Here is a 26228-nt window from a genome sequence, read left to right as displayed (position 1 = left end):
TTCTCATGATGCCCTCCAGTAATTGGAGTAGTTTCCTAAAGTTAGGTAGACTTTTTTACTCTTGTAGGCATCATTGCCAAGCATTTTTTGCTTGGCAATACTTCACAAAATTAATTACTGCCTCCAATTTTTTATCAATGCCTACTACTTCCTTTGGTAGTCTGGGTTTTGGTTTAAGATGTTATGTTTCTTTGTGTGGCTTATTCCACATTTCCAAAGCATATTTTTGCTGGACGCTGCTTGGTCTCGGTTCGATATCTAGTGATTAAGCTTTCAACACTGTCATTTTGCATCTTTTAATTAGTTTGGCCTCTTCCCATACTTTGACTAGAACTTCAGTATGTTCTTTATCTGATTGATCACTCTTCACAGCAGATTACCCTCCCTGGGGAGAACAGCGAGGCCTTGCCAACAACACAGATATTGAAAAGCAACCACAAATTAGCAGCTGTGACATCGGACCTGGTTTTTGTTATACATCCAACCGAGAAAGCTTTCCTGGTGCTCTCGGGGTAAACAAGGACTGGGTGAACTCGGAATCTTTGAAGTTGAAGGCAGAGAAGCGCTTACTTTCTGGAACGTTTCCAGCGAAGAGGCCGCCCGGAGGAGGGGCCGCCGTCTCACAGCCCCCGCCCGCCTGTGCGAGCCCTGGGCGCTCCTCCCGCACCTGACCGAGGTCCAACAGGTCCCCGCAGCCGCGGCTCGGTTCGGGCCGGGCCGGACAGGCTCCTCACACCCGCCTTTCCCACACGGCGGAGGCGCCGCGGGGCCGCTCCGGCCCGCCTGAGGGGAGCCCGTGCCGGGCGCGCGGGCGGCAGGTACCGGGCGGACACTGGGGCAGGCGAGGTGTGGGACTGTGCGCGGTTCAGCGAGCCTACCGGCACCCGCCGCACTTCTCTCTGCGCTCTGCGGCTCGTGGGGCGGGGATGGGTGTGAGGGGCACCGCGGCCGGTTGCGGCGGCTCAGGACGACCGGCCGCTGGAACGTCCCCGCTCCGCGGTCGAGCGGGCGGCAGCGATGGCATTTTCATCTCTGTTCAGTTGCCCCCGAATTCGTAGGAGGAAGGAAAAGTCCTAAGTACCACGCAGGGGGAGAAATGCGTTCCCGGGGGCCTCACCTTGTGAGGCAGGGCAAGGGCGGCTGCTCGGCACGGCTGAAATTCGGTGTCGCGTGAGCGCCCCATCATCTCATCTCATCTCCTGCCCTGCCCGCTGCTGTCGCTGCCATAGCGGGTGGCTTGGCTGGCCCACGGCTCGCAGAGGACCCTGCGAGAGGCAGACGCCTGGCGTTCATGTGTCCCGCGTCGTGGAGCTCTGGCCGAGCTCCCAGCTGGCATCCCTCCTTGTCTGCGGGCCAGGGACACTCTCGGGAGCGCTGCTCTTCACACAGGAGCCGTTTCACCTGTGTCACAACTTTTTGTTGCCCTTTCTTTTTGCTTATTGAAATATGTCCCTGCCAGCTGGGGAAAGGGACCAGCTCTTGGCAACGCACATTGTGTTAATTTCTTGTAAAAAGAAATTGAAGAGAGGGAACTGGACTGTTCTATTCAGTGCAATTTCACCTGTACTGTGCTGTTAGCAGAGAGCATTAGAATTTCAGGGGAGAATGACAATGATGCTTCTGTTGCTAAAATCAGTAGAGAAATAAAAATGTAGCACAGGTCTAGATAAGAAACAGCTGAGGGAGAATGTTACTTATGAAACTACGTGATATGAAGAAGATAGGACATAGTGGTTAGTTTCTCTGTGATGACACAAAAGACTTGGGGACACCCAAGTGAAAATACTGAATGGTAGATTCAGAACAAATTAAATTACCTGTCTCTTTCTAGGATGCATAATTAAAATGTGGCATTCACTGACACATGACATTGTATGCACACTTACAGTTTCTAAAAAGGGAAAAATCAAGCAGCTGTCCATTTAGAAGTGTGGTGCACCAAGAACACAACCACTTTGGGAAGTCCAAAATACACGAACTGAGGAAAGCTGGGAGAGGAAAGTTATTTGCTAACTGGCTGTCTTCTATGGTCTTATGCTCTCCCTAGGCACCTTTCATGGTCATCACTCAGAAATGGGATACCATGCTATAGTGGCTTTGATCTGAGACAGTATTATGTTAGTGCTGCTTAAGGATTAAAGGTTCCACTTAAATGTGTAGCCCTACTAGAGGCAGGCAATCTTATGCTTGTCAGTTTTTCTGTCTATATACACATGACTTAGATTTTTCAGTAATTTAATTTTTTTCCAGGAATATTAGAGGCAAGCATTTGAGTTGGTGCTACCTGCTGTGTATGTTAAATAGGCTTCTGCATCTGTGAAATAGTGGTGTTACATTCATACTTAGTACACAGAACACAAAAATATGGTCTTTCTGATTAATAATTCTAAAACGTTCTCTGGCAGCACAGTGGTGATTTAAGGAGAGGATTACAGCATGTAAAGAGCTCTTTTATGAAGATACAAGCTTTAATTTTTGAAGCTACTGGCTACATATTGTGCTCTGAACTTTGGTTCTTTCCCACAGAGACTTTCTGGGACCAGCTGATTTTATAGTGTCATTAACTATTCATAATTAACTAAACCATTGAATGGCACAAAAATATTTAAAATACTGGATAAAACCTTGGATTAGAGTATGTTAAGATGTTGGCATGCTTTACTAGTAAGTCTTGAAATTAATTTAATTTCCCTGATTCAGGACCTTTTTTTACTGGCCAATTGTATTAGCTGAAATATTTTCAAAAATACTTGATTCACATTTCTGTCTTTGAAATATGACTAAGAATGTCTTTGTTTAGCAGCCTACCTCTGAGTTTATATATATTTCTCTCCTTCCACTTAATATTTTTCAGAGAATTACAGAAGATTATGGGTCAGACTTATACAGGAATTAGCTGCTTAATACCCCTTTGATTTCTCACTGAAAAAAATGGGATTTACTTATCAAAATACCTCTACAAATCTGAGTCTATGACAATTTAAAAAAAATCTTTAATAGGCTGTGTGAAAAATACTTGTTCTCACCTATTTTTCTCATGTATAATGTTTTCCTTGTCTTCCTGAAATAGGTAGAAACAGATGACCAAATAGCCCTCCTTAGTAAGCCCAGGAATAAAGGAGGAAACAGTGATCTGGCATCAGCTGGATTTAACATTATTAATTCAATCATAGGATCAGGCATTATAGGTAAATCTACTTTTCTTCACTATCCTGTATTCAGCCTTGTTTGTTCATGCATGACTATCTAGCTTGGACAATAACACTGACTCCTTACTTTCTGATGCTGTTTTTAAAGATTTTTCTCTGTACTTATTTGCTTACTTTGCAAAAATGCTGAGGTCTCAGTTGAGACCCCACCTTAATGATAAATACCCCAGAGTCTCTTGGCCATAATGACCAGAGAGGTTGGGCAGATGCTGACTGAACTTCATACTTAAGCAACACTTTGTCCAGTGAAAATTATATTTTTGAGGTTATTAAGCATGCTGGTCCCATTTGGGAGATTACTAGCATTTTTTAAAATCTGAGTTTTTCTTTATTTTGATTCTCACAAATAAATATTTGGAAAGAATTTGCTAGAATCTCTCCTTTTCTGCTTTGCAGGATTGCCATATTCAATGAAGGAAGCTGGTTTTCCTCTAGGACTACTGCTTTTGTTTGTGGTTGCCTTAATTACAGGTACTCTAAAGGCAGTTTCTGTTGTAAAGATAGAATTAGTCATGCAATATTCTTAGCTTATCTTAAGCTTAATGGTACCTTAAACAAGTATATCTATGACAATAAAAATTACTAATATTTTCCTTACCTCACTAATCTCTTCAGTAGATTGGTAAAAGTAGAGAATTACACTGTACAACATATGAAGCTGCTTTTTGACTGCATTTATTTTCATGAAGCCTTAGTTTCCTAGTCAAGTTTACATTTGAAAGAATGTTCTTATTTGTGACCTCATAATCACCTGTTTGAGTCCACTGTTAAGACTGGACTAATTAAGAGACTGAATCCTGAGAGGGTTGTATATGACTTTTAAAAATAGACCACAGAATGAAAACCTTTGATTGTACTATGATTTTAAGTATTTTTCTTCTGATATGAGCCTATAGCTCCTGGGTTTAGTGGATTGAGAGGTTTAGTGAGATTTCTCATCCCTGCTCTTCCTAGTACCATTGCTTTTCTTCTTACAGCCTTTTATTTTTGGTCAATAGGAGGAGTGAAGGAAGGTGAAAAGTAATCAACCACAGGTTGGCTCATATAGTCTTTAACAGTAATTTTATGTTTTAACAGATTATTCCATTATATTACTGATCAAAGGAGGAAATCTGTCCAGTACCAAAACCTATCAAGAGCTGGTCAAAAAAACGTATGGTCTTGTAGGTTATCTAATCCTTTCAATTCTCCAGTTTTTATATCCATTTATTGGTAAGATCACATAAAATATAAATGTTTAAGTTTTATAAGTAACAAGCTTTTTCACATTACTTCATTATTTCACTGATTGAATATTAAGAACTGTATAAAGAATGTAGAGTATATGCTTCTTTGTTTTTTTAAGAAAAATTAAATTTATTTTATGAGTTCTGAAGAATGACTTCAATGAATTGAAGGATCAGAATAATAGAATTGAACTGAAATGTAATAGCAGAGAAATTCATGATCACACATATGAAAATTAATGACCAGAGTAGCTAGAAAAATAGCAAAGGAGATTCTGTTCTAGATTGTGTAGCAGAGAACAAAGTTGATGTGTCTGGAAGAAAAAGAAAATATGAATTTAGGAGTATACTGAATTAGTATATTTTCAGAGATGCAATTTTACTCTTTAGGTCTTGCTAGAATATTATGTGCTGTCATTGCTGTTCAAAAGCATTAGTTCAGCCTCATACCCAACAAAGTACTAGGAAATTGGGCAGTCGAGACCCCTTGGAAGACAAAATAGTAAATTAACAAAAAGGTATAATCTGGGCAGGAATTTATTAGACCAGAAGTTTGAAATAAAGTTCTGTTCTGAATTTGTCCCCTGCTGTAGCAACATAATTAAATCAAATCTTAAATAGTCTTGTTATTTTCACACGTCAAGCTGCAGGATTTGATGACCTGAGATATCAAGAGTCTGGACTTGGTGATCACAGAATCACAGATGAAAATTCCTATTTTGGGTCTGGCTACAGATACCTGAGATTTTTAAGGTTGGCAAGTTGCTGTTACTGCAGGCAGCAGTGTTACAGATTTAAATTATACTCCTTGGTAAACCAAGAACTCCACTGATAATACAGAAAAAGAATTGTAAAGGTCTCAGTCCTTACCACAGAGCTATGGTTATGCTCTTGTATGTGTTTGAATTAATTTATATAAGTAGAGTTGATGACTTACAATTTCACAACACAGAATATTTATATATATAGTTAAGGTCAATACCTAAATATATGGTGTCTAAATGCTAAAGACCGTGAGAGTGTATAAATATATTTTGTGTGTGTATACACACGTGCACAAATTTACACACTCATAGTGTAGAGTTAGATAAGAATGAAATAGGAGTGTTAAGGCCACAGCACTTATTAATGAGAGGGAGGAATCAAAGTCCATATCTCATTTCTTAATCTATTTTCTTCTTCTTTTTTCTGGTTTAAAGAGTTTGCTAGCTTTTTGCATGGGCTAGAAAGTCCGTTGCATTTAATTGCAGAACTGATTATTAGATGAACACAGGAAATTTTCAAACTAAAATTCAGAATTTTCTAACTAAATAGAAACAAGCATTTGAAAGTAAACTGACAGAGAATTGCTATTTGAAACAAATAGTTTTAGAAAGCCAGTTTTATCCTCTTCTGAAGTAAGGTTATATGGCCACTCAGCACAATGGCTTATCAGGCTGCATTAATACTTAGGTTGTACCTGTTTTTAATTAAAAAAAAAAAAAAAAAAAAGGAAGTGTTAAATAATGATTTTTTTTTTTTAAACCTGAAACTTTCAAGTTGTTGCTGCTAGCCAGAATTTCTGTTAGAGGGATAGTGGCATGTAATCCTGAAGTCTACAAAATCTTTGTATTCAGTGTTAATCAAATATTTTGGATACGACTTGTACTAATAAAAAACTTATTTTCTTTAAGCTATGATCAGCTACAACATAATAACAGGAGACACTTTAACTAAAGTTTTTCAGAGAATTCCTGGAGGTAAGATGCATTTAAAAAGTTTAAAAGTGGGGGATCATAGATTGAAGTGTAGCATAAGTATTTTGGAATTACCTGTAATATAGCTTCTAAATTACTCTTTAGTTCAAATTAAGAATGTGAAGCATATGTCTATGAGTGGGGTTTTTTGAGTTTGGTTTTTTTTCTTTAATAAGCCTTTCCCAAATAAAAACTATGAATCCTAGTCCTTGGCTATCAGTGGACTCAGTGTCGGTGAAGAGACCAGATGCTTCAGTGAAATACTAAGCAAATAGAAGTGAGTCTTCCACAGTTGTGTATTTACAAGATATTTGGGGTTTGTAATTTTTTTTAGATACTTTCTATAATAATAATGATTTAAATAGCGAAACTGTATTTCATCTAGTGAATAATTCTGGATAAGTTGCAAATAATATAATGAATGTAATGCCTTTTAACTCATGCCCACTTGTTTCCTGTGCTCTTAAGTTTTCACAGCAGCATCAGTGGAGCAATTTATGTATGTGTTTGATATATACTTTAGCACAAAAGCAGCTAAGCTAAAACATTGTCCACTGGGAAATTAAACTGAGAGAAAACATATTTGTAATGAAGTGGAAATGTGAATTTGTATGAACTGTTTCATTTCCACAGGAGAACTATAATTTTCAGCATGTGAAACCTGAAAGGTGTGGATGTAGTTTTAATTATCACACTATGTTGTTCTGTGAATACCTGATCAAATTGATAGTGACAGTGAATATCTAATACTTTATATGTAATATGACTTCTGTATTAAGGGGAACCCCCAGCATGGCAAATCTTATTACGTATCCAGTAGAATACTTGCCTTGAAAGAGGTGGGAAAGCTTTATAATCTCCCAAAAAAAAGAGGGAACAGAACACTGAGTTTTCCATGGCAATTGCCAGTCACTTTCCAGCCATAATTTTTCATCAAGTATTCATTCAAGCCAATGATTTATGGTGGCCTCACTGAAACTTGGAGATGTTTTATTTTAAGTTGTCATTGGCTTGAAAAAACCCACCAGTTATGCAAACAAGTCCCACTGATTACATGGAATATTATAACAGCATTGTTGCCTTCATATGGTAATCTACTTTGCAAGTAGAAGCTGGCTGATGGCAGGAAAGGAGGTGCCCAAAAGAAACCTCAAATTAACTTCTTTTAGGCCATTTCTTAGAGAACAATGCTATCCTAAACAGCACAGTAATTGGTGTCAACCCAGAGTATCAAAAATTCTCAAGACTAAATGGCAGAAAGAAGTAGTAGAATTTTTTATTTGCCCTCTCCCAGCATTGACCCAGACAAATGAAAGACGTTAATACCAATCTATATGTAGGAATCCAGACTTAGCAATTTTGATTTACTATATCCCATATGTTATGCATTTGGTTTGAATTTGCTGAATTCTTGTGTTTATGCCCATGCTGTGTATGGCTTTCTCAGTGTTAGTTAACGCCTAGTTTTCAGTATTACTTAGTCTGAGTAAAGGGAATAAAAGCTTGATCACCAACAGTTTGTTACTTCTAACCTTTCAAATGTAGCTAATCTTTTCCTCAAGTTAGTCTCTCAAAGAAATAAATTATTTTCTTTTTTGCTTTAGTTGGGGTGGATAACGTGCTTACCGACCGTCACTTCATAATTCTTCTTACCACCATCATCTTTACCTTACCTATATCTTTATATCGAGACATAGCAAAATTGGGAAAGGTAAATCATAACAGCAGTTGATTTTTGGTTTATTGTTCTGTATGCCATTGAAAATAAGTGCCAATCATAACTTCGTGTAAATAATTAACAAATGCATTATGCTGCTCAAAGGACCACCTTTCAGCAGCTTACTGACTGGAGTCATGTTTTTACCTTTGCAGGTGTCTCTTCTTTCTCTGATTCTAACCATTGTCATCCTGGTGGTTGTGATGGTGAGAACAGTAACCTTCAGTCCACAAGTGTGAGTATTCTTACACTTGCCACAAAGTGAACTTCTGTTCATATATAATCTGTTATTTCACTGTTGCATTTACTTGCATAGTTGTGGAACGTGCCTGCTTTGGAACAGACAGATAATCAAAAAATCTCTGTCAACAATAATACAAAAGAAACAGCTAAATATACTTCATCCTTTTAAATCTTTTTTTTCTGTTGGGTATAAGCAAATTTAAAGAAAGTCTCAAAACCCCTAGAGATAAATGGGGAATTATGGATGACTGATAGCAGGTGGGTCCTGGATTGGCGTGTGAGATTGTCGGTCATTTGAGATTTTTAAAATTTTTTTTCTGTTATTTCTATATTTACAATCATTAAAATAACTACTATCTTAGGAATGTTTATTTTTCTGATAAGATAAATATAATAATTTCATAATAAAAATAAAATACAAGTACTGTGAATTTTTAAAAAACAACACAATAATAACATCTTTATTTTGTCATTTAAGAAAACTATATGATACGAAAAACTCCTACTCATGCATAGTCTGAAAGTAGTATTTAACATTGGACATTGGAGTGTTCTAGACAATTTAGTTCACATAAGTATGTGTTGTGACAATATTTTTATGATTATATTGCAAGAAAGTGCTACAAATCTATTATTTTTCCTTAAAGGTTTAGAAGGGCTGCCTTTTTTCTCATCCTTAAATGTATAGGTATATTAATAAAGATGAAAAATACTACATCTGAACGTGCTTTTTTATTTATTGGAAAAGATTTATATGCTGCTCTTATGTTTCCCTCAGATTCTTCCACCAGGATTGTTTCATCAGTGTTAGGCACAATTGTTCAGTTGTATGACTGCTGTGATACATGGGTTAGTTGCAGGGTATTCAGGTTTAATGGTAGGACGATGCCTGGAATAGCAGTTTCTTAAGTTGTACCAGATGATGTTGTCTATCATCCACAAAATCTCTCTCAGAACAGTGTGGAACTTCCCTCCCCACCATATTTCTGGAGCAGCATGTTTTTCACACTGTGTGTCAAAGGGGTATTTAAAAGGTTAATCTCAAAACTCCCTGTTAAAAAAGGAATAAGCTATATATAATAGTTACTGATAACCTTGTTACTATGGTAACATTTCTTCTCCACAGTTGTGATGCACTGAAAAATATGGAATGCATGATTTTATTTTTTCTTACAGTACCTGCTGTTTGGTCTTGAGTGATTCTTGAAGTTTTACTTCTTAATTCTAGAAGTAAGAGTTCCAAAAGAGATTTAAAAAAAATCATTATTACGAAAGCACAGTCCTTGTATCTGTCATATAGGGAAAGTATTTGTACAGTCCTGGATAAAGGCTCAATAGGTACAAAAATATTCAATCCCTACAGTTGTTATATGGTAGAACTGATGATGTGCTGGCCATTGATGACAGGTGATTGCCAAGAACAAACTAGACAATTCCATGGTTTCCCATTCCAGTCCTTAACTGGCCTTTTCTTATGAACTGTTCCCGAATGTGTGTGACTCCATTTCATATTGGTTGCTTCTTGGCCTAACCACAGTAGATATGGACAGCAAACTATACTTTTTCAAGTGCTTGGAAAACACCTCTAAAAAAGCCGTAATTTGACCCCTTTTGGGGATCCTTTCTATAGACCAAATAAGCACAGTTCCTTTAGGATTTATCTTTTTGTCATTTCCTGTGCTTCTAATCATGCTCAGTGGCTGCCTTAAGTCTTCTGCAGATTAAAGTGGAATCATGGTGCCCCACTTTGCTGGGATATTCCCTCCGAGGAGCAGAAGATGATGTATCTTAAATGCAGTGTTGTAAGGTCCCTTTCAGCTGTGTCCCTTGGGGATTGCCATGCCTCTGTTTATGTAACCTAGTTTGATGTTTCCCTTTTTGGAAAATAGCATGATATCATGAATGTGCCTTGAGTTTGCAGTCTAGTGGAACTACCAAGCACAAGATAGTCTGCAGAACTGTTTGCTGGTGATTTTTCCTTTGATACTCTTCTCGTGAAGTTGGGGATTTTTTTGTTTGCTTGTTTGTTCTCTCTGCCTTGTTCTTTTGAAGCCTTTTTATCCTCTACGTAACTAGAATTTGTCATTATAGAATTGAATGCTGCTTTATCAGATGATTTTTTCCATTTACCAACATATTTATGATTTTTTTTTCATCCCTTTCTCTAGTATGGTTGTGTTAATTGCACATTTCATGTTTTCCATTAAGGACACTTTTTGCTTTTTGTTCCATCATTCAAGCCATTGCTGAATACATTCAAAAGTACTGGACTCAGGTCAGGTTCCACTACACTGGAATCCCATTTGGATATCTTCCTGCTTTGATAATTACTTTCTGAGTAGTAATCAGTTTTAATTTACCTTTAGATTTTTCAAGGTGAATACTTCTTCCCTTTGAGAGGTACAAGATCATTATGTGGAAATGATAAAACATTTTTTGTTTAACTGCAATCATGCTCTAGTTGAAAATTTAATCTTATTTGTACAACAAAGTGATAAAGGATATTTTCTGCAATAATCTGAAACTTCCTGCAATGTGTTAGACCATCAGAGAAACAACAAGATTATTACTATTTTAAACATGAATTACAAAGTTTTGAATGTTGCTTCTTTTTTTTTGTTTTTCTCTTTATTAGCTGTGAGTGTGGGGCTGGTTGTCCAAGGACACTTTAGGAATGTTATTGTCACATTCTGATGAGAAAAACAAAATGTATTTAAGATGCGGGATTACTTGATTTAATTTATTTCCTCTTATGACAAATATAAAACTGAGGTACTTCTTTTTTTGAGTTTTGGTTTTGATAACTACCATCCATATGATTATTGTTAACTGAATTACATAATAAACCTGCAGATAGAGTACAATGTTCTGGATTATTAAGAGTTCATTCTCAGTATTTTAAGATGCCAGATAAAAATACATTTTGACCTGATCTCTATGGCCATCTGCTTATAGCTGGGTATTTATGTACTGTGATCAGAAAAAATAGGTAAGAGTTAACTTGAACTGTAAAGTGCAGCATGTTAATACTGCATGAAATAACTTCATGCTTCTAGCCTGAAACTAATATTCCTTGCTGTAAAAGGAAATATTTTATGTAGCTTATAAAGAGGGATCATTTTAATTTTATTTGGTGTTCTTTAGCAAGAATGTTATGATGTCAGTGTCTCCATAATACATAAATGTCTATGAAAAACTTCAAGAGCAGCTGCTACACATAAAGAGGATGTGAGAATTACTCAACTGGCAGCTGATTCCAGGGATAAAACATCAAGGGCTCAGGAAAAAAAACTTGAAAGTTAGAAGCTGATTCTTTCCTTCATATAAAAAAATCCAGTAGTAAGCAAAGGTAAACTTTAATGTGTGATGAAATTAAAAAACGCCAACCAAGCTACTTTATATTTACAGAACTGTTAAGTAATTCATTAAGGAAGAAAGAAGAGTAGATGTAGCTGTATCTAAGTTGGGCTGACATAATAGCTTTGTCTTGTCTGTGTTCTTTCACAAGATGACATTGATTAATATGAAGTCCAAGGCTAATGTGAGCTGTACTCATTTTCTTTCCATTCTATTGATTAAAGTTATATTCAGCATCTCTGAACTTTTCAGTGTCTTTAAACTTTTAAAGTTCAAAAATACCTTGAAAGTTATTTTACCTTAGAATAGAATTAAATTGAAATGCTACAATTAATTTCCTTAATGTTTAAATCATTGAATTAAACCTGAATGAATTTGTGAGATGATTCTGGATTATATTGTTAACTGCTGGTTTGCACCTAAACTTGGCAGTTTGACACTGATCTTCAATCCAAAACAATGGAAGTATTTTGCTCATTCCAATATGTAGCTCCCTTGTCAAAAATATGACTGTTCCTATCTAGAAATCACCTTTCTTTTTTCAAGTCAGTGTTTCATAGCCACAAGCTGGTTGAGATCAGGGATATTTCTTTCTCTTGCCTTCATTAAAGATGTTTTGCTTCTCATGCACTCTTCTACTGCAACATTTCTATATAAATGACAGAAAAGATTTTTGTGTAGCACTGATCTTGAAATGGGGTTTATTATGGTGCAAGTGTTTTGCAAGAAGTAAAAAGAGAGGCCATATTAGACTGCCAAACAAATTTGCCCAGCTCTTGCTCATGGTCCGGATGCTTACCCTGTCAGGACATCTTATCCTTTGCCTGGTTCATTTGTTCTCAATTTCCCCGTTCTTATGTAGATAAACATGAATATTTTCAAATTTATTTTAGAATTAATATGTTTATTATGGTGTATTTTCACTTACATACATTGAAGACTCAGTAGTCTTATTTTCTTTCCCTCTAGGTCGTCTTCATTGCTAGGCCTCACCACCTTCAGTCTGTCTTGCTTTTGTCTTAGTTTCAGCTGAGACTTTTTCCCTGTATGGCAGCTCCCTTAGACTGTATTTTTACTCAATCTTTTACTATTTTTCTTCCAAGAACTACATGTAAATTACATCTCAGGTTTTACTTTGTGTTTCAGCTTCTACTATATATGACAGACAGTACAGCTGTCAGCAAGTGCATTTAGTTCAAAAATGTATTTCTTCTCTTACCTTTCATTGTTTCACTAATACTTCTTCAGTGTGAAAAAAGCTTCCCTGTTCATGCAGGCATAGCCTTTGTTTTTATACACTGAGTGAGAAGCAGAGAGCTGGCCGATTTTGTCATTCGCAGATTTTCACAGCTAATGCTATTCTTGTATAAGCAGCAGTTAAAATCTTCCCCTAATAACTCCTAACAAGAATGTAGGTCAGACCAAAGGTCCCCTCAAAAAAAAAAAAAAAAAACCAACAAACCAAAAAACATTTCTATCAGCAGCATTGAAAAACCACACCACAAGTTATCCCGTATTCTTGTGAAATTCTTTGATTGTGTGCATGCATCTGCCTACAGACATGCATATATTAAATCAATTGTGTATGTTTACTTTGACAGATGATGTTTCCATTAGGTGCCCTTTGGCTTGTGATTTTATGTGACTGTTCTTTATATGGTTCTTCTATAACTAACACCTACTGTTTTCTGACACAGTTTTCTCTTTCTGAGAAGTCTTTCTATGAAGTCTTATTTTATATAGACACTTTGATGTCACCTGCACCCTTTCCCAGGAGCTTTTCATACGTCTGTTTGTTCTGCACACTGAACTTGGGAGTAATTTCTTATTGATGTGATCACAGCTCTAGAACTGTTGACTCTCAGTTCCAAACACTCAGAAATGAAATTTCTGACTGTGTGCTTTCACTGCATGAAGTTCCTCTATTCCCACAATATGAAAATGCTTTTCAAAGCACATGCAGCAGTACATGAGTTACTGAAGAAAATAGCACATCTGTACCAGCATACATTGTCGGACATTACAAGCTGCTGGTAGCGTTCAAATCAGGGATCTGAAATTCTTCCTCTATTCTGTGACTAGAATGGAAGGAATTTATCTTCTTAGGCTGTTAAATAAGCAGGATTTTGTTCTTTTGGGTTTTTCCCCTTCTAATCTGATTTGTCATTTATTGGTAAAGCAGGGCAATATCTTGGTCTTTTGCATATTGCTAGTGCATAAGCTAACACTGTGCAAGGGGAAAACCAGCTCCTGTGATTTTTTAAAATTAATTAGCCACTTTATTAAAAATGTTTCAAGTGAAATTCATATGCTTTCTGAATTCCCTTTTTAAATCTGTATTTGTAGGAGCTCATAATATAGCTGTAACATTGCACAGGATGTACTGTTTTCACAGAAATTAAATGTGTTTCAGGCAAAAGCATTCTCTTTTTTTTGCATCTAAAATATTTGGTTTATAAGGTATTGGATAATCTAATTTTATTATTACTAGGAGAGAGTCAAAGAAAACTGCTGTCAAAGGAAAATATAAAACAAATTTTCATTTTGTATGTTAATTATCAAATCTGACCTCTAGTGGTTACAGAATGGAACAAATGGAGTGTTAGCTTCCATTACACTCTTTTTATTTTGAAATATTATTGCAATGTTCCCACTCAGATGTGAATGTTTTCCTTAAAAAAACTACATTCAAAATTATTCGTATTAATTTTCCAGACACATCTCTATGTGTAGTGATTTGAAATCAGTGGTGCTATAATATTAAGGGAGCTTATATAAGGAACAACAGCAGCTATATTTCCTCCTATTTCTCAAGACAAATACCAGATAGCTCTGTTTCATCCATAGTACTTCACATCTACTTGCTGAGTTTGAGAATATTTTAGGAGGGCCATATTCAGCTGCCAGAGGCTCGAAGCAGTATGTTACAGCAGGTCAAGACAATATACTGTACATGAGGACAAAAAAAGGGAACTTGATTTTATGTTCAGGTTCTGTTAACTTCAAAGTTAAGCTTCATAACCACAGCTTAAGAGCTGAAAAGCTAAGTTTGAACTGAATGTGCATTAGGTACTTTAAATCTGGACTTTTTTAATGTGAAAAAGGATTGACTATTTGAACTTAAGAAATAGTAAGATATGAGTTCTGAAAGAGGAAACTTTTTTTTTACTTTTTTTTTTGTTATTACTTTTATTTTAATCTGTGTATTTTTAGGGGCTGGAGGTGTAATTTAAACATTTGAAAACAATGAAACCTGGCATAGCATATGCCACTGCAGCTGTCAAAACCAGCAAGAGGGAGAGATCACCAAAGAGAGGGAGGGATAAAGCTGCCATTGTTACCTTCACAGAACTGGCCTGAGTGCCATACTGCTTCCTAGGGCAGTAGGAAAAGAACACCTTAAGTCTCAGGTGGCAGCAGCTTTCCCTCTAAATAAAAACAGAGCAATCAAGGTTAGCAGTAGCCAACTTTTTAAGAGCAAGCTTCTCTGGATTGTTTTTCATTGTCTGTGCTTTAATATTACAAATTCAATATTTAACTGGGTTGTGAATTTCATTTGATGTTTTTAGCAAATTATATTTCTGGAAAAGAAAATGCATCCTTCCCTGTTTTTTCATTTTGGCCCTTTATTCCATGATGAATTTCATGCACTAAATGGTTTTTAACAAAGTTTGTTGATGGTCCTCCTCTAAGCATTGCAATTACTACAGGTCCAAATCTGTGAGCATATCTTAGAGGAGGAGGTGTGAGGAGTATTACATCCTTGCCTGACTATAAAAGTCTCCACATACTCTCTTACAATTTCTTGTATGTTTTGCGAAGCAGTGGAATCTCTTTACTGTGAGGAGCAGTTGCAAGAGGTGTAAAGAAAGGCAAACTCCCTCACTTGATTTGTAGCCTACTAAAATGGTATCTCTAGACTGCATGGATTACATGTTTAAATTCAAAGGCAGAAATTGCCTCTAAGTAGTCAGAGGACATTTTCAGTTGAGATAACCTTAGAATCAGTAACAGCTTTTACCTTCCATCTTGCTGTTTTGTGGTATATGCTGACATGAAGAGTTTACTTACAGAACTGAAACAGGCTGACATTTTTTACTGTAAACACAGGTTACAGAAATACTTGAATCAAAACAAGGGCGATAAGAAAGGTATCTCCCTGGTTTCAGCTTGTTAATAAACACTGGGGCTATGTCAGAGAGTAATAACTGATATTTGAAAAGAGGGTAACCTATTTAAATGTCTGTTTTAGACCCAAATCAGAAAATGCATGGATATTTGCGAAACCAAATGCAGTACAAGCCATTGGGGTGATGTCATTTGGTAAGTGTTTTTTGCTGTTTGGGTTTATTTTCAAAATTAAGGTCAATTGTAAGAAACTATTTAATGTTTTGAAACTATAATTTTTTTTAATATTCATGTTAAACTGATACTGAAAAAAACTGTTTGAATGTTCCATATCAATGTCATTGTTATTGTGTAAAGCATTAACCTCATCCATTGTCCATTTGGCCCTGAAGGTTTGCCACTGTAGCAGAGACGGTGTGCACATGAGTGCAGCTCACCTGTGCAGGTCATCCTAAAGCCCCTGCATCAGTGGGTTTGTCTAAGTGATAAACTGAGGATTAGCCTGCATTCCCTTGGGTAACCTCTAACAGAAAATCCTCATTCTGAAATCTGTTCCTGCCTGCAGGATCTGGGATACTATTTCTTGTTAGCATTGTGATAATCTGAGGTCTCCCAATGATTGCTGCTGCCTAAAATGGATGCCATATGAAGTCTGAAAGTAGCAAATGGCTCTGTAGATTAAAAAAAACAAAAAAACTTCTCAAATCTGCTGCTGGGTTCTTAAGTAAAAGAAGAGCAGGAGGAGGAAATAGCTGTGGAATGGAGATGTGGAGGGTGGGAAATTGCATAGCATTTAAGGATAATGTAATCAGAATCATCTCAGGATGAATATAAACCTTCATCAAATCAACTAAGCAAGCAAAGGTTCAAGCCATTTATCTTTGCCACTCATTGCAAGATTAATGTTTGTATTTAATAATGAGTGGATTCAAAGTGTGCTGTGTCTTTATGCATTTATGCATGAATTCATACATTTGCTTTAACTGTCATGTGTGTTTCAGCATTCATCTGCCATCATAACAGCTTTTTAATATATGGGTCTCTGGAAGAACCCACATTAAAGAATTGGTCTCAAGTCACACATATGTCTGTGGCCCTTGCTCTTATCATCAGTGTAGTGTTTGCTGCCAGTGGATATATGACTTTTACAGGATACACAGAAGGTAAACTGCTTGATCCCTCAATTTTGATGCTTGCTATAATCCTTACGTTTCTGCCTTCCTGTCTGATTTTTTTTCTGTAAACATCTTGGTGACTGTAAAAATGCAAATATCATAGTATATGTGGGCAGAAAGAGGACATTTGTCATAGTTACCCAACAACCAGAACATGATCCAAAAATGTCAGCTACATGCTAATAGCTGTCAGATTCCTAAGCATAAGCCTTATCAGTGGAAGTCCCATTTGAATACTTCCATCATTAAAACACTTTGAGGACTACACAGCTATGATTTATCCACATGGTCCAGCAGTAGAGAGCAGTTAAGAGCAAAAATTTCCTACAGAGTATCTGGTATATATCTGTGTATATTTTCTTACATTTCTTCTTGTCTGTACTAATACAGCATCCTAGAGTTAGAGATGTTTCCTATCTTTGCAACAGCTGTTCTGGTGTTAATAATCCTACTGTCCTCTCTGTGGGTATATGAATACACATAATTATATATAACCAATGTTGCATCATACTGTTTAACAACATTTTGTTGAAGTGAAAAAGGTATGTTCATAAGAACGAGGTATAAATTGGTTTCAGTGCATTACTTTCTTCAGGGAAAATACACATTTCATAAGCAAGCATATTTTCTGTTACTTAGTAGCGACATTCCAGATTGTAGGAGGAGGCTTCCAAGCTTTTTCCTTTTCTGATGAGCAGCAGCATTTAGTTGAGAACAGAGAAATTGTAGGATGGGGACTCCTGGTTTGTCTGTCCTTTTTTTTCCTGCCTCCATTGCTTACTCCTGCAGAGTAAGTCACTGTCCTAGATGTACTGTAGGTAGACCGAATGCAGGCTGGCTGAGAACTTTCAGGTACAGAAAGCTCTGCCTGCAGCTCCTCCTCAGCTTATGACTCTTTGTGTTAGCAGGTTCCATCTCACTTTGTGTGTCCCCTGCCAAAATCTTTTGGCTGTTTAAAGTACACTTTATTGCTTCTTCAGTGCCATTGTGTTTCCTAAAGTAGTAAATCATGAGACAGTATGGTAACCACATAAAAGAGAACTGATAGATCATCTGGTCACTGTCTTGCACTGTCTCTTGTGCTTCAGAGATGATTACTAGAGATTCTTTGTGGTACACACAAGATGATTTGAATTTTATAGTGATGCTTTTGGTTTTAGATAGAAGATGATTTGCTAGGTAATAATCCATATGTTTATAATAGGCTTTTGAGGTCAGAATACTTGAAATTATTAGCTGTGAGTATATACTGTCAGGGAAATGCGGTTCTCCACAGGTAACTCTCACCTCTTTTTTAATGTAATTGTTGTTCCAGGAGTTTTTAGGGAAAATTTATCTTCTACACATAAGCTTTCTTTCTGAATCTGTCACATATTTATTTAATCAAACACCGGCATCTCATACAAAATCTATGTTATGGAGAAGATAACAGATGACAAACTCTGATATGTATATTTTAAAATATTTTTTGAAGATAAATGTCACTTGAGGTAAAATACGCAGCTTAACCAGCAGGATAAGCTGAAAGTTATTCCTGGACATAACTTGTGACTGTAACTAGTTCCTAGTTACATGTCAGAAGAGGGGATCAGAAAACATCAATTACTCCAGTAATCTGCACTTCAAGTTGCAAATATAGGCAAATGATGTGAAGTTCAAGCTAATTGGTGTTTTGCTATGCCTCAGGAGATATATTTGAAAACTACTGTAGAGATGACAACCTTGCTACATTTGGAAGGTTTTGTTATGGAGTTACTGTAATTCTGACCTTCCCCCTTGAATGTTTTGTGACCAGAGAGGTAAGAATTTATTACATTTTCCCTTTAACACTGTTGTTATATATTAATAGTATTGTCATATATTGTAGCTGAAGTCTGTGGTTGATCTGTGATAAATAGCAGCATATTTTATCTTGCTACATGCAATGAGTAGGGGGGACTAGTTGTACTGTTTAGACACTGACCATATAATGTGGTTTCACGTTTATTAATATATTAATAATTACTTAATAATATCAGGACTGCTTGAAATTTCAAGCTTGGCATAAATGACACTGTTGTTACTGTGCAGAGAATAGCAAAAAATACATACTTTTCTATCTTAATAGTTTTTCTTTTTAGAAGTATCTCCATCCAGGAAATTCATCAATTCAATGAATAATTGTAAGTGGATTTATTCTGTGATGGGCAAATGGGAAAAGAGTACATTCTGAAATCCTACAGGTATAGCTAAGTCAATTTGGCAAGTGTTCTGCAATTTTAGTAATGATTGTTATGGGTAATTTTTGGAAGCAGATGAAGATGTTTTCTTGAAGCAAGGTAAGTAAAATTGAGCCAGTGTATTCTCACCCATTCCTTTAGTTTCCTAAGGTTAGAAGGTTTGGAGTAAGTTGTTTGATAACATAAGGAGAAAAATCAAGGTTTAAAATTGTGATTCTGTTTCAGGTAATTGCCAATGTGTTTTTCCATGGGAACCTCTCAACAGTTTTCCATGTTGTTGTGACAGTAGTTATCATTGCTGTGGCGACTGGTGTATCATTAGTGTATGATTGCCTTGGAATAGTTTTAGAGCTGAATGTAAGTGAACCTGTTTACTCTTTTATTTAATAAATCACTTATTAATAAATAAGAAATTTTTAAAATCCACAGCTCTACTGAAAATCTTAGGAAATTTAACAGTCAGTAGTAGTGTTAGAAGAAGGAATTACTGCTTCAAAAACAGATAACTAAAGGTGAAAGGAAGTTCAAGAAGTAAAATTCATATGGTTGGGGAGGATTTTAGAATAGTTTTTTAGATAAGGCAAGTGGCTATGACCTACCAAATGTGTTAAGCCACAGCAGAAATCACTGAAATACTCTTTCAAACTGTATAGTGGTATTGCATTTAGCATTTCTTTCTGATTAAGTTGGCAAATTACTTAACACTGGGGGTAGATTCTAGTGACTGCCTTGTGCCACAGGGGCAAAAAACAGAGGGAGGTAGAAAGAAAGAGCCAGTACTAGCTAGACCACAGAGATGATCACTGGAAATATACAATCAAAAGCAAGCAAAAAAAGCAAGCATTCCATCAGTGCAGTGGTCTATTTCCTAAGCAGTTAGTCAGTAGTCAAACTGATAGCTTTATTCAGTTACAAATAGAAGTTGATAGCCAGGCATTTGCGTGGGTAGCTCCTATCTTGTAGGGTTTTTTTGCTTTTCCTTTTTAAGAGAGAATTTGATGATACAGTTGTAGGTATTTATTGGATGTCATAATTGTTCTCAGAAAGGTTGTTCAGTCCTGATATCTAGCAGTAGGGAAAAATGAATAGACAGAGTATTTACCTGTGAAAGAAAAGTGATCTGTCTTTGAGCTGGCTTTCTGTCCAGCAGAAGAGCTGTCTTTTGGCTCTTCATCACGGATAGCATTTGATACTATTTCTCTGAGCCTGCTTTTACTTTCCTGCTTTAGAACAAAACACAAGCCATTGTGTTTGCCGGGTGGTAATTCCCCAGGGAAACTATTGAGTCATATGGGAGTCAAAGGGTCACAGAGTTTGCTTTGTTATTCTTTTACTGGGATGCTGGTTTGTGTTACTTCACAGACCTAAAGCTTAATTTTCGTGGAGGAGATACTTTGTGCTTGTACGTATTTCTGATGTCCATACTGATCACTGTTAACAGGTTCTACCATACCAATATTGGAAGTTTTGTACAATTAATGATGTAAAGTTATTACTTAGGCTGGATTACTATCTGGCCATAATTAAATTGAAACACAGAGTTTGTTAACTATGTAACTAAATAAACATTCAAAATTTCTACATAAAATTGCTTCCTTTTGCATGTAACTCATATGCTAATCTGCAGTGGCTTTACTATAAAAAGAATTTTTGAAAGTGCTTTTTGTTTGTCCCTTTCTAAGACAGCATTCAAAGAGGAGCTGAATTTTTAGTGAGAGGAAAGGTTCTACTCTGTGAAAAGGAGCTTTGCTTTCATAGGGAAGTCAACCTAAATCAGGTTATAAATGTCAAAACTGATGAAAATTCTTTGAACTGCTACATGATGGTACATGAATTTTTTTTCAAAAAAATTTATTCCTTTTAAAGGCAGTGTTATATCTAAACTCCTCCATGGAATTATCTTAAATATTTTAATTCAGTTCAAGTATTGAAGAACTATGTTTGGACTTTTACTCTATCTCTTAAGCTGAGAAACTTTGGGTAATAAGATTAAATGCTTCTTCAAATATTAAAATATTATTCTGTATCAGCAAAGCAAAAGCATTTAAATAAATCTTAATTATTGGAAATAGTTTAACAGATATTTTTGCATATTTTGGGGCCTTTTGTTTGGAAAAAAAGGTTTTCCATATAGCAACACAGGCAAAGGCCTTTATCCTCTGTTTTTACTGTTATATCAATCTAATCACAACTGTTAAAAAATTTAGGTTTTTGTTCTTCACATCTAAATAAACATGCTGATGAGGTTTTTTTCTATTGCTCTTTCCCACACACAGGGAGTTTTGAGTGCTACCCCACTTGTTTTTATCATCCCATCAGCGTGTTATCTAAGGCTGTCCAAGGAGCGGTGGAACCATTCAGATAACCTCATATCCTGCCTGATTCTTGTTCTTGGTGTGCTAGTGATGGCAGTTGGGTTTGTCATGACTGTCTTGCATCCCCAGGAATGTAGCCATGGAAAAGAAATGTTCTACTGCTCCCCTAGTAATGTTTCTTTACACAACAGCACACTTCCACCATAGGTAGCACACCAACCTCCAGACTAGACTGGGCACATCTCACTGTGAGCCATACATGCCAGTTTAAAGGAGAGTGGAACAAAGTTTTCTCATGTTTTGAGATGCACTAAGAATTTAAAACTGTATCACTGTATTTACATACTTGATTTTATGCTGCCATCCTTTTTCAGGTAAGACTTCAGTTTTAACTGTTGAAGCACAAAATCTCAGAGGTGCCTTTCAGTAGACATTACTTGAATAACTTGCAAGCCTACCAAAAAGGTTGCATTTTTTAACCTTAGTCTGCAATACTGCTTAAAAGTGATAAATTAAATGTTTTGGAATATAAACCTTTCCATGTTTCATTGATTTAACTTAGTTTTTATTAATTTTATAATCTTTCATGTGTATTTATTAGCATACTATAGTATGGGGGCTTTTTGAAGCCCTGAAAAAGTGTATTTCTGGATTTCTGTGTACTACAACTCTGCTATTAAATCAAAAGACCCTTATTAATTCTGTCTTTGATTTTGCAGTAACTGTCCTTTAGAGCTGAAAGCTTCCCTTTTACTGGATCTTGAGTCAAAGGAAATTTTGTATTCTGACTGAACTGTAACCGATACAATTTAATTGTAACTGTTACAATATGTGGTCTTGTAATTGAAAGTTGTTGCACAAAAAAAAAATCCACAAGAGTGGAATTTAAAAAGATTGAACTAGGTAGTCTTTGTAAAAATTTCAAGATTGACGAAGAAGGAAATTACATGGCAGCTCAATTCTTACATTTATAATATTATTCATTATTTCTGAAACTGAATTTAAATTAACGTTCTAAACCTGATTATCATTTGAGTCCTCTGTTTCTTTTTAGTATATGACTAATGATTTTGTCACGGTTTGTCAAATTTTGGTGATTTATGTTTTCCAAAATTCATCTAACATCAAGGATTTACATATATATATGTATGTGTATAAATATACATATATACATAAGTATATAAAAAATTGACTCACATGCCTATGGAATAGGACTAATTTGAGGCTGAGTAATATGAGTATCCTCAGTCATATCGATGCTGTCATTTTGAAAATGTTTTGTAACCAAATCAAAATGTGTATTTGAGTTAATTTCTGCATTATTGTCATCCTTGTGGTTCCTCATGCCAGCTAGATGTGTAATGCTACTTCATTTTTATGCTGCTTAATGGGGAGGGGTTTTGTCTTCATCTTGCATGACAAAGCTAGGCCATTCAAGACTTCCCGCTAAACAAATGCATAAGCAAGGGTGGTAGCTAAATGATGATAATACTTGTAAGAATAACACACTTTTTGAAAGTAGTGCTTCCAAAATAAATGCTTTAAATATACTGGGAATTTTTGTTGTTTCTTTGGTGTTTTTTTTTTTAAGTTGCAAAGCAATTAGAGAGAAGCGTGAGTATTACTCTGCTTTCATTTCTCTACAAAGTGCCAGCTTTGAGGGTGATAATTTATTTGTTCTCCAGGCACCTGATACTGTTCACAAAGAATATTTCTCACCAGTTTAGATGCAGTAATAGCTGATTTTGTCTTAGCTGTGGGTGAATTGTTACTGAATAAATCACTTTCTTCTATGCCAAATGGAGTCAAACCCAAATAATATTTCCTTGTGACAGCTAAGATCTTTTTGGTCAATCACAATTCTTTCATAAGCTTTGTTGTTCTTTTTGTTTTTCTGATTTTTTTTTTTTTTTTACTTTTAAAGTAGATTACTTTGTTTCAGGTATTAATTATAAACTATCTTTGCTAGTTTCATTTGTGAATTTCCCAGGTGATGATGGGGTTCTCCCAGCCGTAAGTATATTGAAAGTGGAAGATTGGGTGTCACAGATGCCAGAACTTAAAGTTAACTGCTATTTGCCTAAAGGCTTTATAAAACCCATGATCCCTTTCTTCCCAATATTACGTAGTGAAACTTACCTTTATTGAAATGAAAAATAGTAGCAATCTGGTAAATCCTGTCTTAGAACCTAGGAGGTCCAAATACAGAAAGATAATACATCATAACAAAAATTGTGATAACCATTGTTTTTTGCAAACACTTAAGACTCCCCAAAGTAAAATCGTAAAATCTATTGGGAACCTCTCACTGGCCTCAGCATGTGCAGGATCTCACCACAATCTTAGTACTTCAAGCAGAGGTTTGCTGGGAGTAGCAATATCCCCAACTCCAAATGCTCCGTGGTGACAGAACTTCATGGAGTGCCTGGAGGGAGAAGAATGTTCCCCAGGCATTTGCTGGCAGGATTTTCACATCAAAAGCTGGTAGCATGACTCACTATTTCTCCAAGTTCCTCTCTCCAGCTAAGAAGGCATTTCAGGACACCAGATGTACAATTACCATTCTCACAGGAGCTAAGCAGACAGTTTATGACTTTCTAGAGTAAAGTGCTTCTTACCAATTGCAGAATTCTGAGCATTCACAAAATACTTTCTCCTAAAAGTTGGTCAGATGACCAAACCCAATGTACTACTTGAGACTTCCTAGAGAATTTTCCTTCCTCCTCAAGTTTCTCTCTGGAGAGGGAAGCAAAATGGCTCAGGTTTGCTGAATGGACATATTTCTGTATATTTTTCACACACAAAATCTTTATATCTCATATAACATACATACATTACATATATTTTCTGCATCCAATAGGGGAAGGATATTTATTTACTATATACACTGTGTATTTGTGACTCACTGGAGAACAAAACTTAAAAAGTAGTGTGAGAATTTATTTGGAGTCGGGTGGGAACATGGGGTAAAAGGGAGAAAGTAATAAAAGCTGCAGAGTAAACAAATGTATTGGGAGTGCAAAATATGAGATTCAACAATTCAAACATAATTCACAGAAGAGTTCTACTTTTAATAATTCTGTTACATGAAGATCTAATTTTAAAAGCAATTTTTGAGTTTTGGAATTTTAAAAATTTTTTTTTAAGAATTGATGTCAATTCTAAAACATTCAAGATTTGAATTCAGGCCAGTGAAGGAAATAAGTACCTGCTTTCCAGTTTCTGTCATTCACTGCTGTTGGAGAAGTTGAAATTCAGGTACATGCTTAATACATGGCTCAAAACTCTTCATGGAGAGAAAGTAAACTATATCCTTATTCCTCTTTATGCTTATCTTTCTGTTCTCTCCTAACTAAATGTTGATTCTAGGTGCTTCATAAGGCAATACCATATAGAAGAGCTATAGCTGACACACGGAATTCCAAAATGGCATTCAAGAAAAGTTCAGGCAGGTCTGAATTTTCACATGTGATCTCCTAAAAGAGGCAGTATCCACTGAACACTGGAAATTCCCAGCAAGATTCATGGACTTACTGTATTAATACAAATACAGAAGTAATGAACCAAAGACAAAGTTAGAAACAAGTGAAAATTACTATAAGACACTGTAGGAATAAATGTCATAGATGTCATTCTATAAAACCTGCATTGAGATGGGGTCATGTAAATTATCTTTCAGAGCAGCTTATGTCTGCCACAAGCAACACACTTGGCAGACTCTTCAGCAGTGTCCTTTGTCTTGATGAAGGCAGGACAGCTGACAGTGGTGCTTTGCTGTCTCGCCAAGAGTGCCTGCCTGAGATTGTATGGTGGGATGTTGTAACCACCTCTTGGGACTTCTGTTTCTAGAGGCAGGGGCTGGGTCATATTTTTCTTAGTGTTCATACACACTGCTTAGCACAGTGGCTCCTGATTGATGACAGGGCCTCCTAGGTGCCAGTTACACAAGCAGTAGTTATTATACTATGGCCATATTTTGCGGTTTCTCTATCATTATATCCTGTTGCAGTCTCAGTGGATAACATAAATATGTTACTGGATGACAGGTGGTCCCTTTGCTTCTATTTTTGCTTCCATGTTTGGGGTAAAAAAGGTTTAGAAGATGCCTTCTTGCTGTTTGGTTCATTGCATTTTGTGGCTTTTCAGACAAGGACATGGGTGTCACATGCTTATTAGTAGTCAAAGTAGTTAGTAGTTATTCTAGTTTTTGCAGTGCTGCATGAAAACTCTTGTGAAAAAGCAGTACCTTGTCTGTTATACAGAATATGTTCAAACACAGGGCAGTTCTGGCCTTTGTGAAACGATTAGCTCATCAAAGGAGGCATAGCTGGGGTTGTGTGACGTTTGCTGGAGTGAAAGCTGCATAATTTTAGCCATCTTTCGTACCAGCCCATTAGGAAAGATAACTTTGAGGTCAAAGGACAAATATTTTAAAGCTTGAACTGACTACTTGGAAAAAAAATGAACATGCCCTACAGAGCAACAAAATCACATGATTAGAGGGACATCTGTTTAAAACTCCCTTATACTGACCAATAACTTTTTCCTTTCACCATGCCTTTTTCTGTCACAAAGGAATATTTCTAATGAACTACAGCACTAAGTTTCAGGCTCTTTTTTGTCATATTGCAAGAGATACGTTACTGAGTGACTATTTGCTCCTTTTCTTTCTAGTTTTTCTTTGGTTTATTTTTTTCCCAGAAAAGATTGTCTTTTGAATCAGGTCCTTTTATATCACAGCTCTGTGTTCTGATGTGTGAAGTGCAAAGTATTTTCTATTTTTTTACATAAATGTTTATTGGCCTACTGTAGAATAACAGACATCTTAAAATAACAGGAGTTTTCACAAAAGGGGTATTACCTTTCCTGAACTATATAGTTAGATGTCTTCCAGAGGAGAGAG

At 36.2% G+C, this 26228-nt stretch overlaps 1 protein-coding gene across 1 annotated transcript; it reads left to right on the top strand.

Moving 5' to 3' along the window:
• The first annotated feature begins 597 nt into the window (after positions 1 to 597).
• On the top strand, positions 598 to 21532 carry SLC38A11 (solute carrier family 38 member 11). Its single transcript, XM_041403590.1, has 12 exons — positions 598 to 639; positions 3071 to 3188; positions 3606 to 3680; positions 4287 to 4421; positions 6109 to 6174; positions 7776 to 7882; positions 8044 to 8123; positions 15741 to 15811; positions 16618 to 16779; positions 18478 to 18590; positions 19236 to 19367; positions 21287 to 21532. The coding sequence occupies exons 3-12, from the start codon at positions 3620 to 3622 to the stop codon at positions 21530 to 21532; spliced, it is 1173 nt and encodes a 390-aa protein (XP_041259524.1). The 5' UTR covers positions 598 to 639; positions 3071 to 3188; positions 3606 to 3619.
• Positions 21533 to 26228: the final 4696 nt, after the last annotated feature.

The sequence above is a fragment of the Onychostruthus taczanowskii genome, unplaced genomic scaffold, assembly GCF_017590055.1.
Source record: "Onychostruthus taczanowskii isolate IOZ18803 unplaced genomic scaffold, ASM1759005v1 scaffold20, whole genome shotgun sequence".
Taxonomy (NCBI): domain Eukaryota; kingdom Metazoa; phylum Chordata; class Aves; order Passeriformes; family Passeridae; genus Onychostruthus; species Onychostruthus taczanowskii.
Note: the sequence above shows the minus strand (reverse complement) of the source record. Positions and strands in the feature narration are given on the sequence as shown.

Bases quoted from the DNA above. Each gene is read 5' to 3' on its own strand.
- SLC38A11 (XM_041403590.1), top strand. From the start codon at position 3,620: ATGAAGGAAGCTGGTTTTCCTCTAGGACTACTGCTTTTGTTTGTGGTT. The intron at 3,681-4,286 runs GTACTCTAAAGG...ATGTTTTAACAG, and splicing joins TGTGGTTGCCTTAATTACAG to ATTATTCCATTATATTACTG. The intron at 6,175-7,775 runs GTAAGATGCATT...TTTTTGCTTTAG, and splicing joins TTTTCAGAGAATTCCTGGAG to TTGGGGTGGATAACGTGCTT.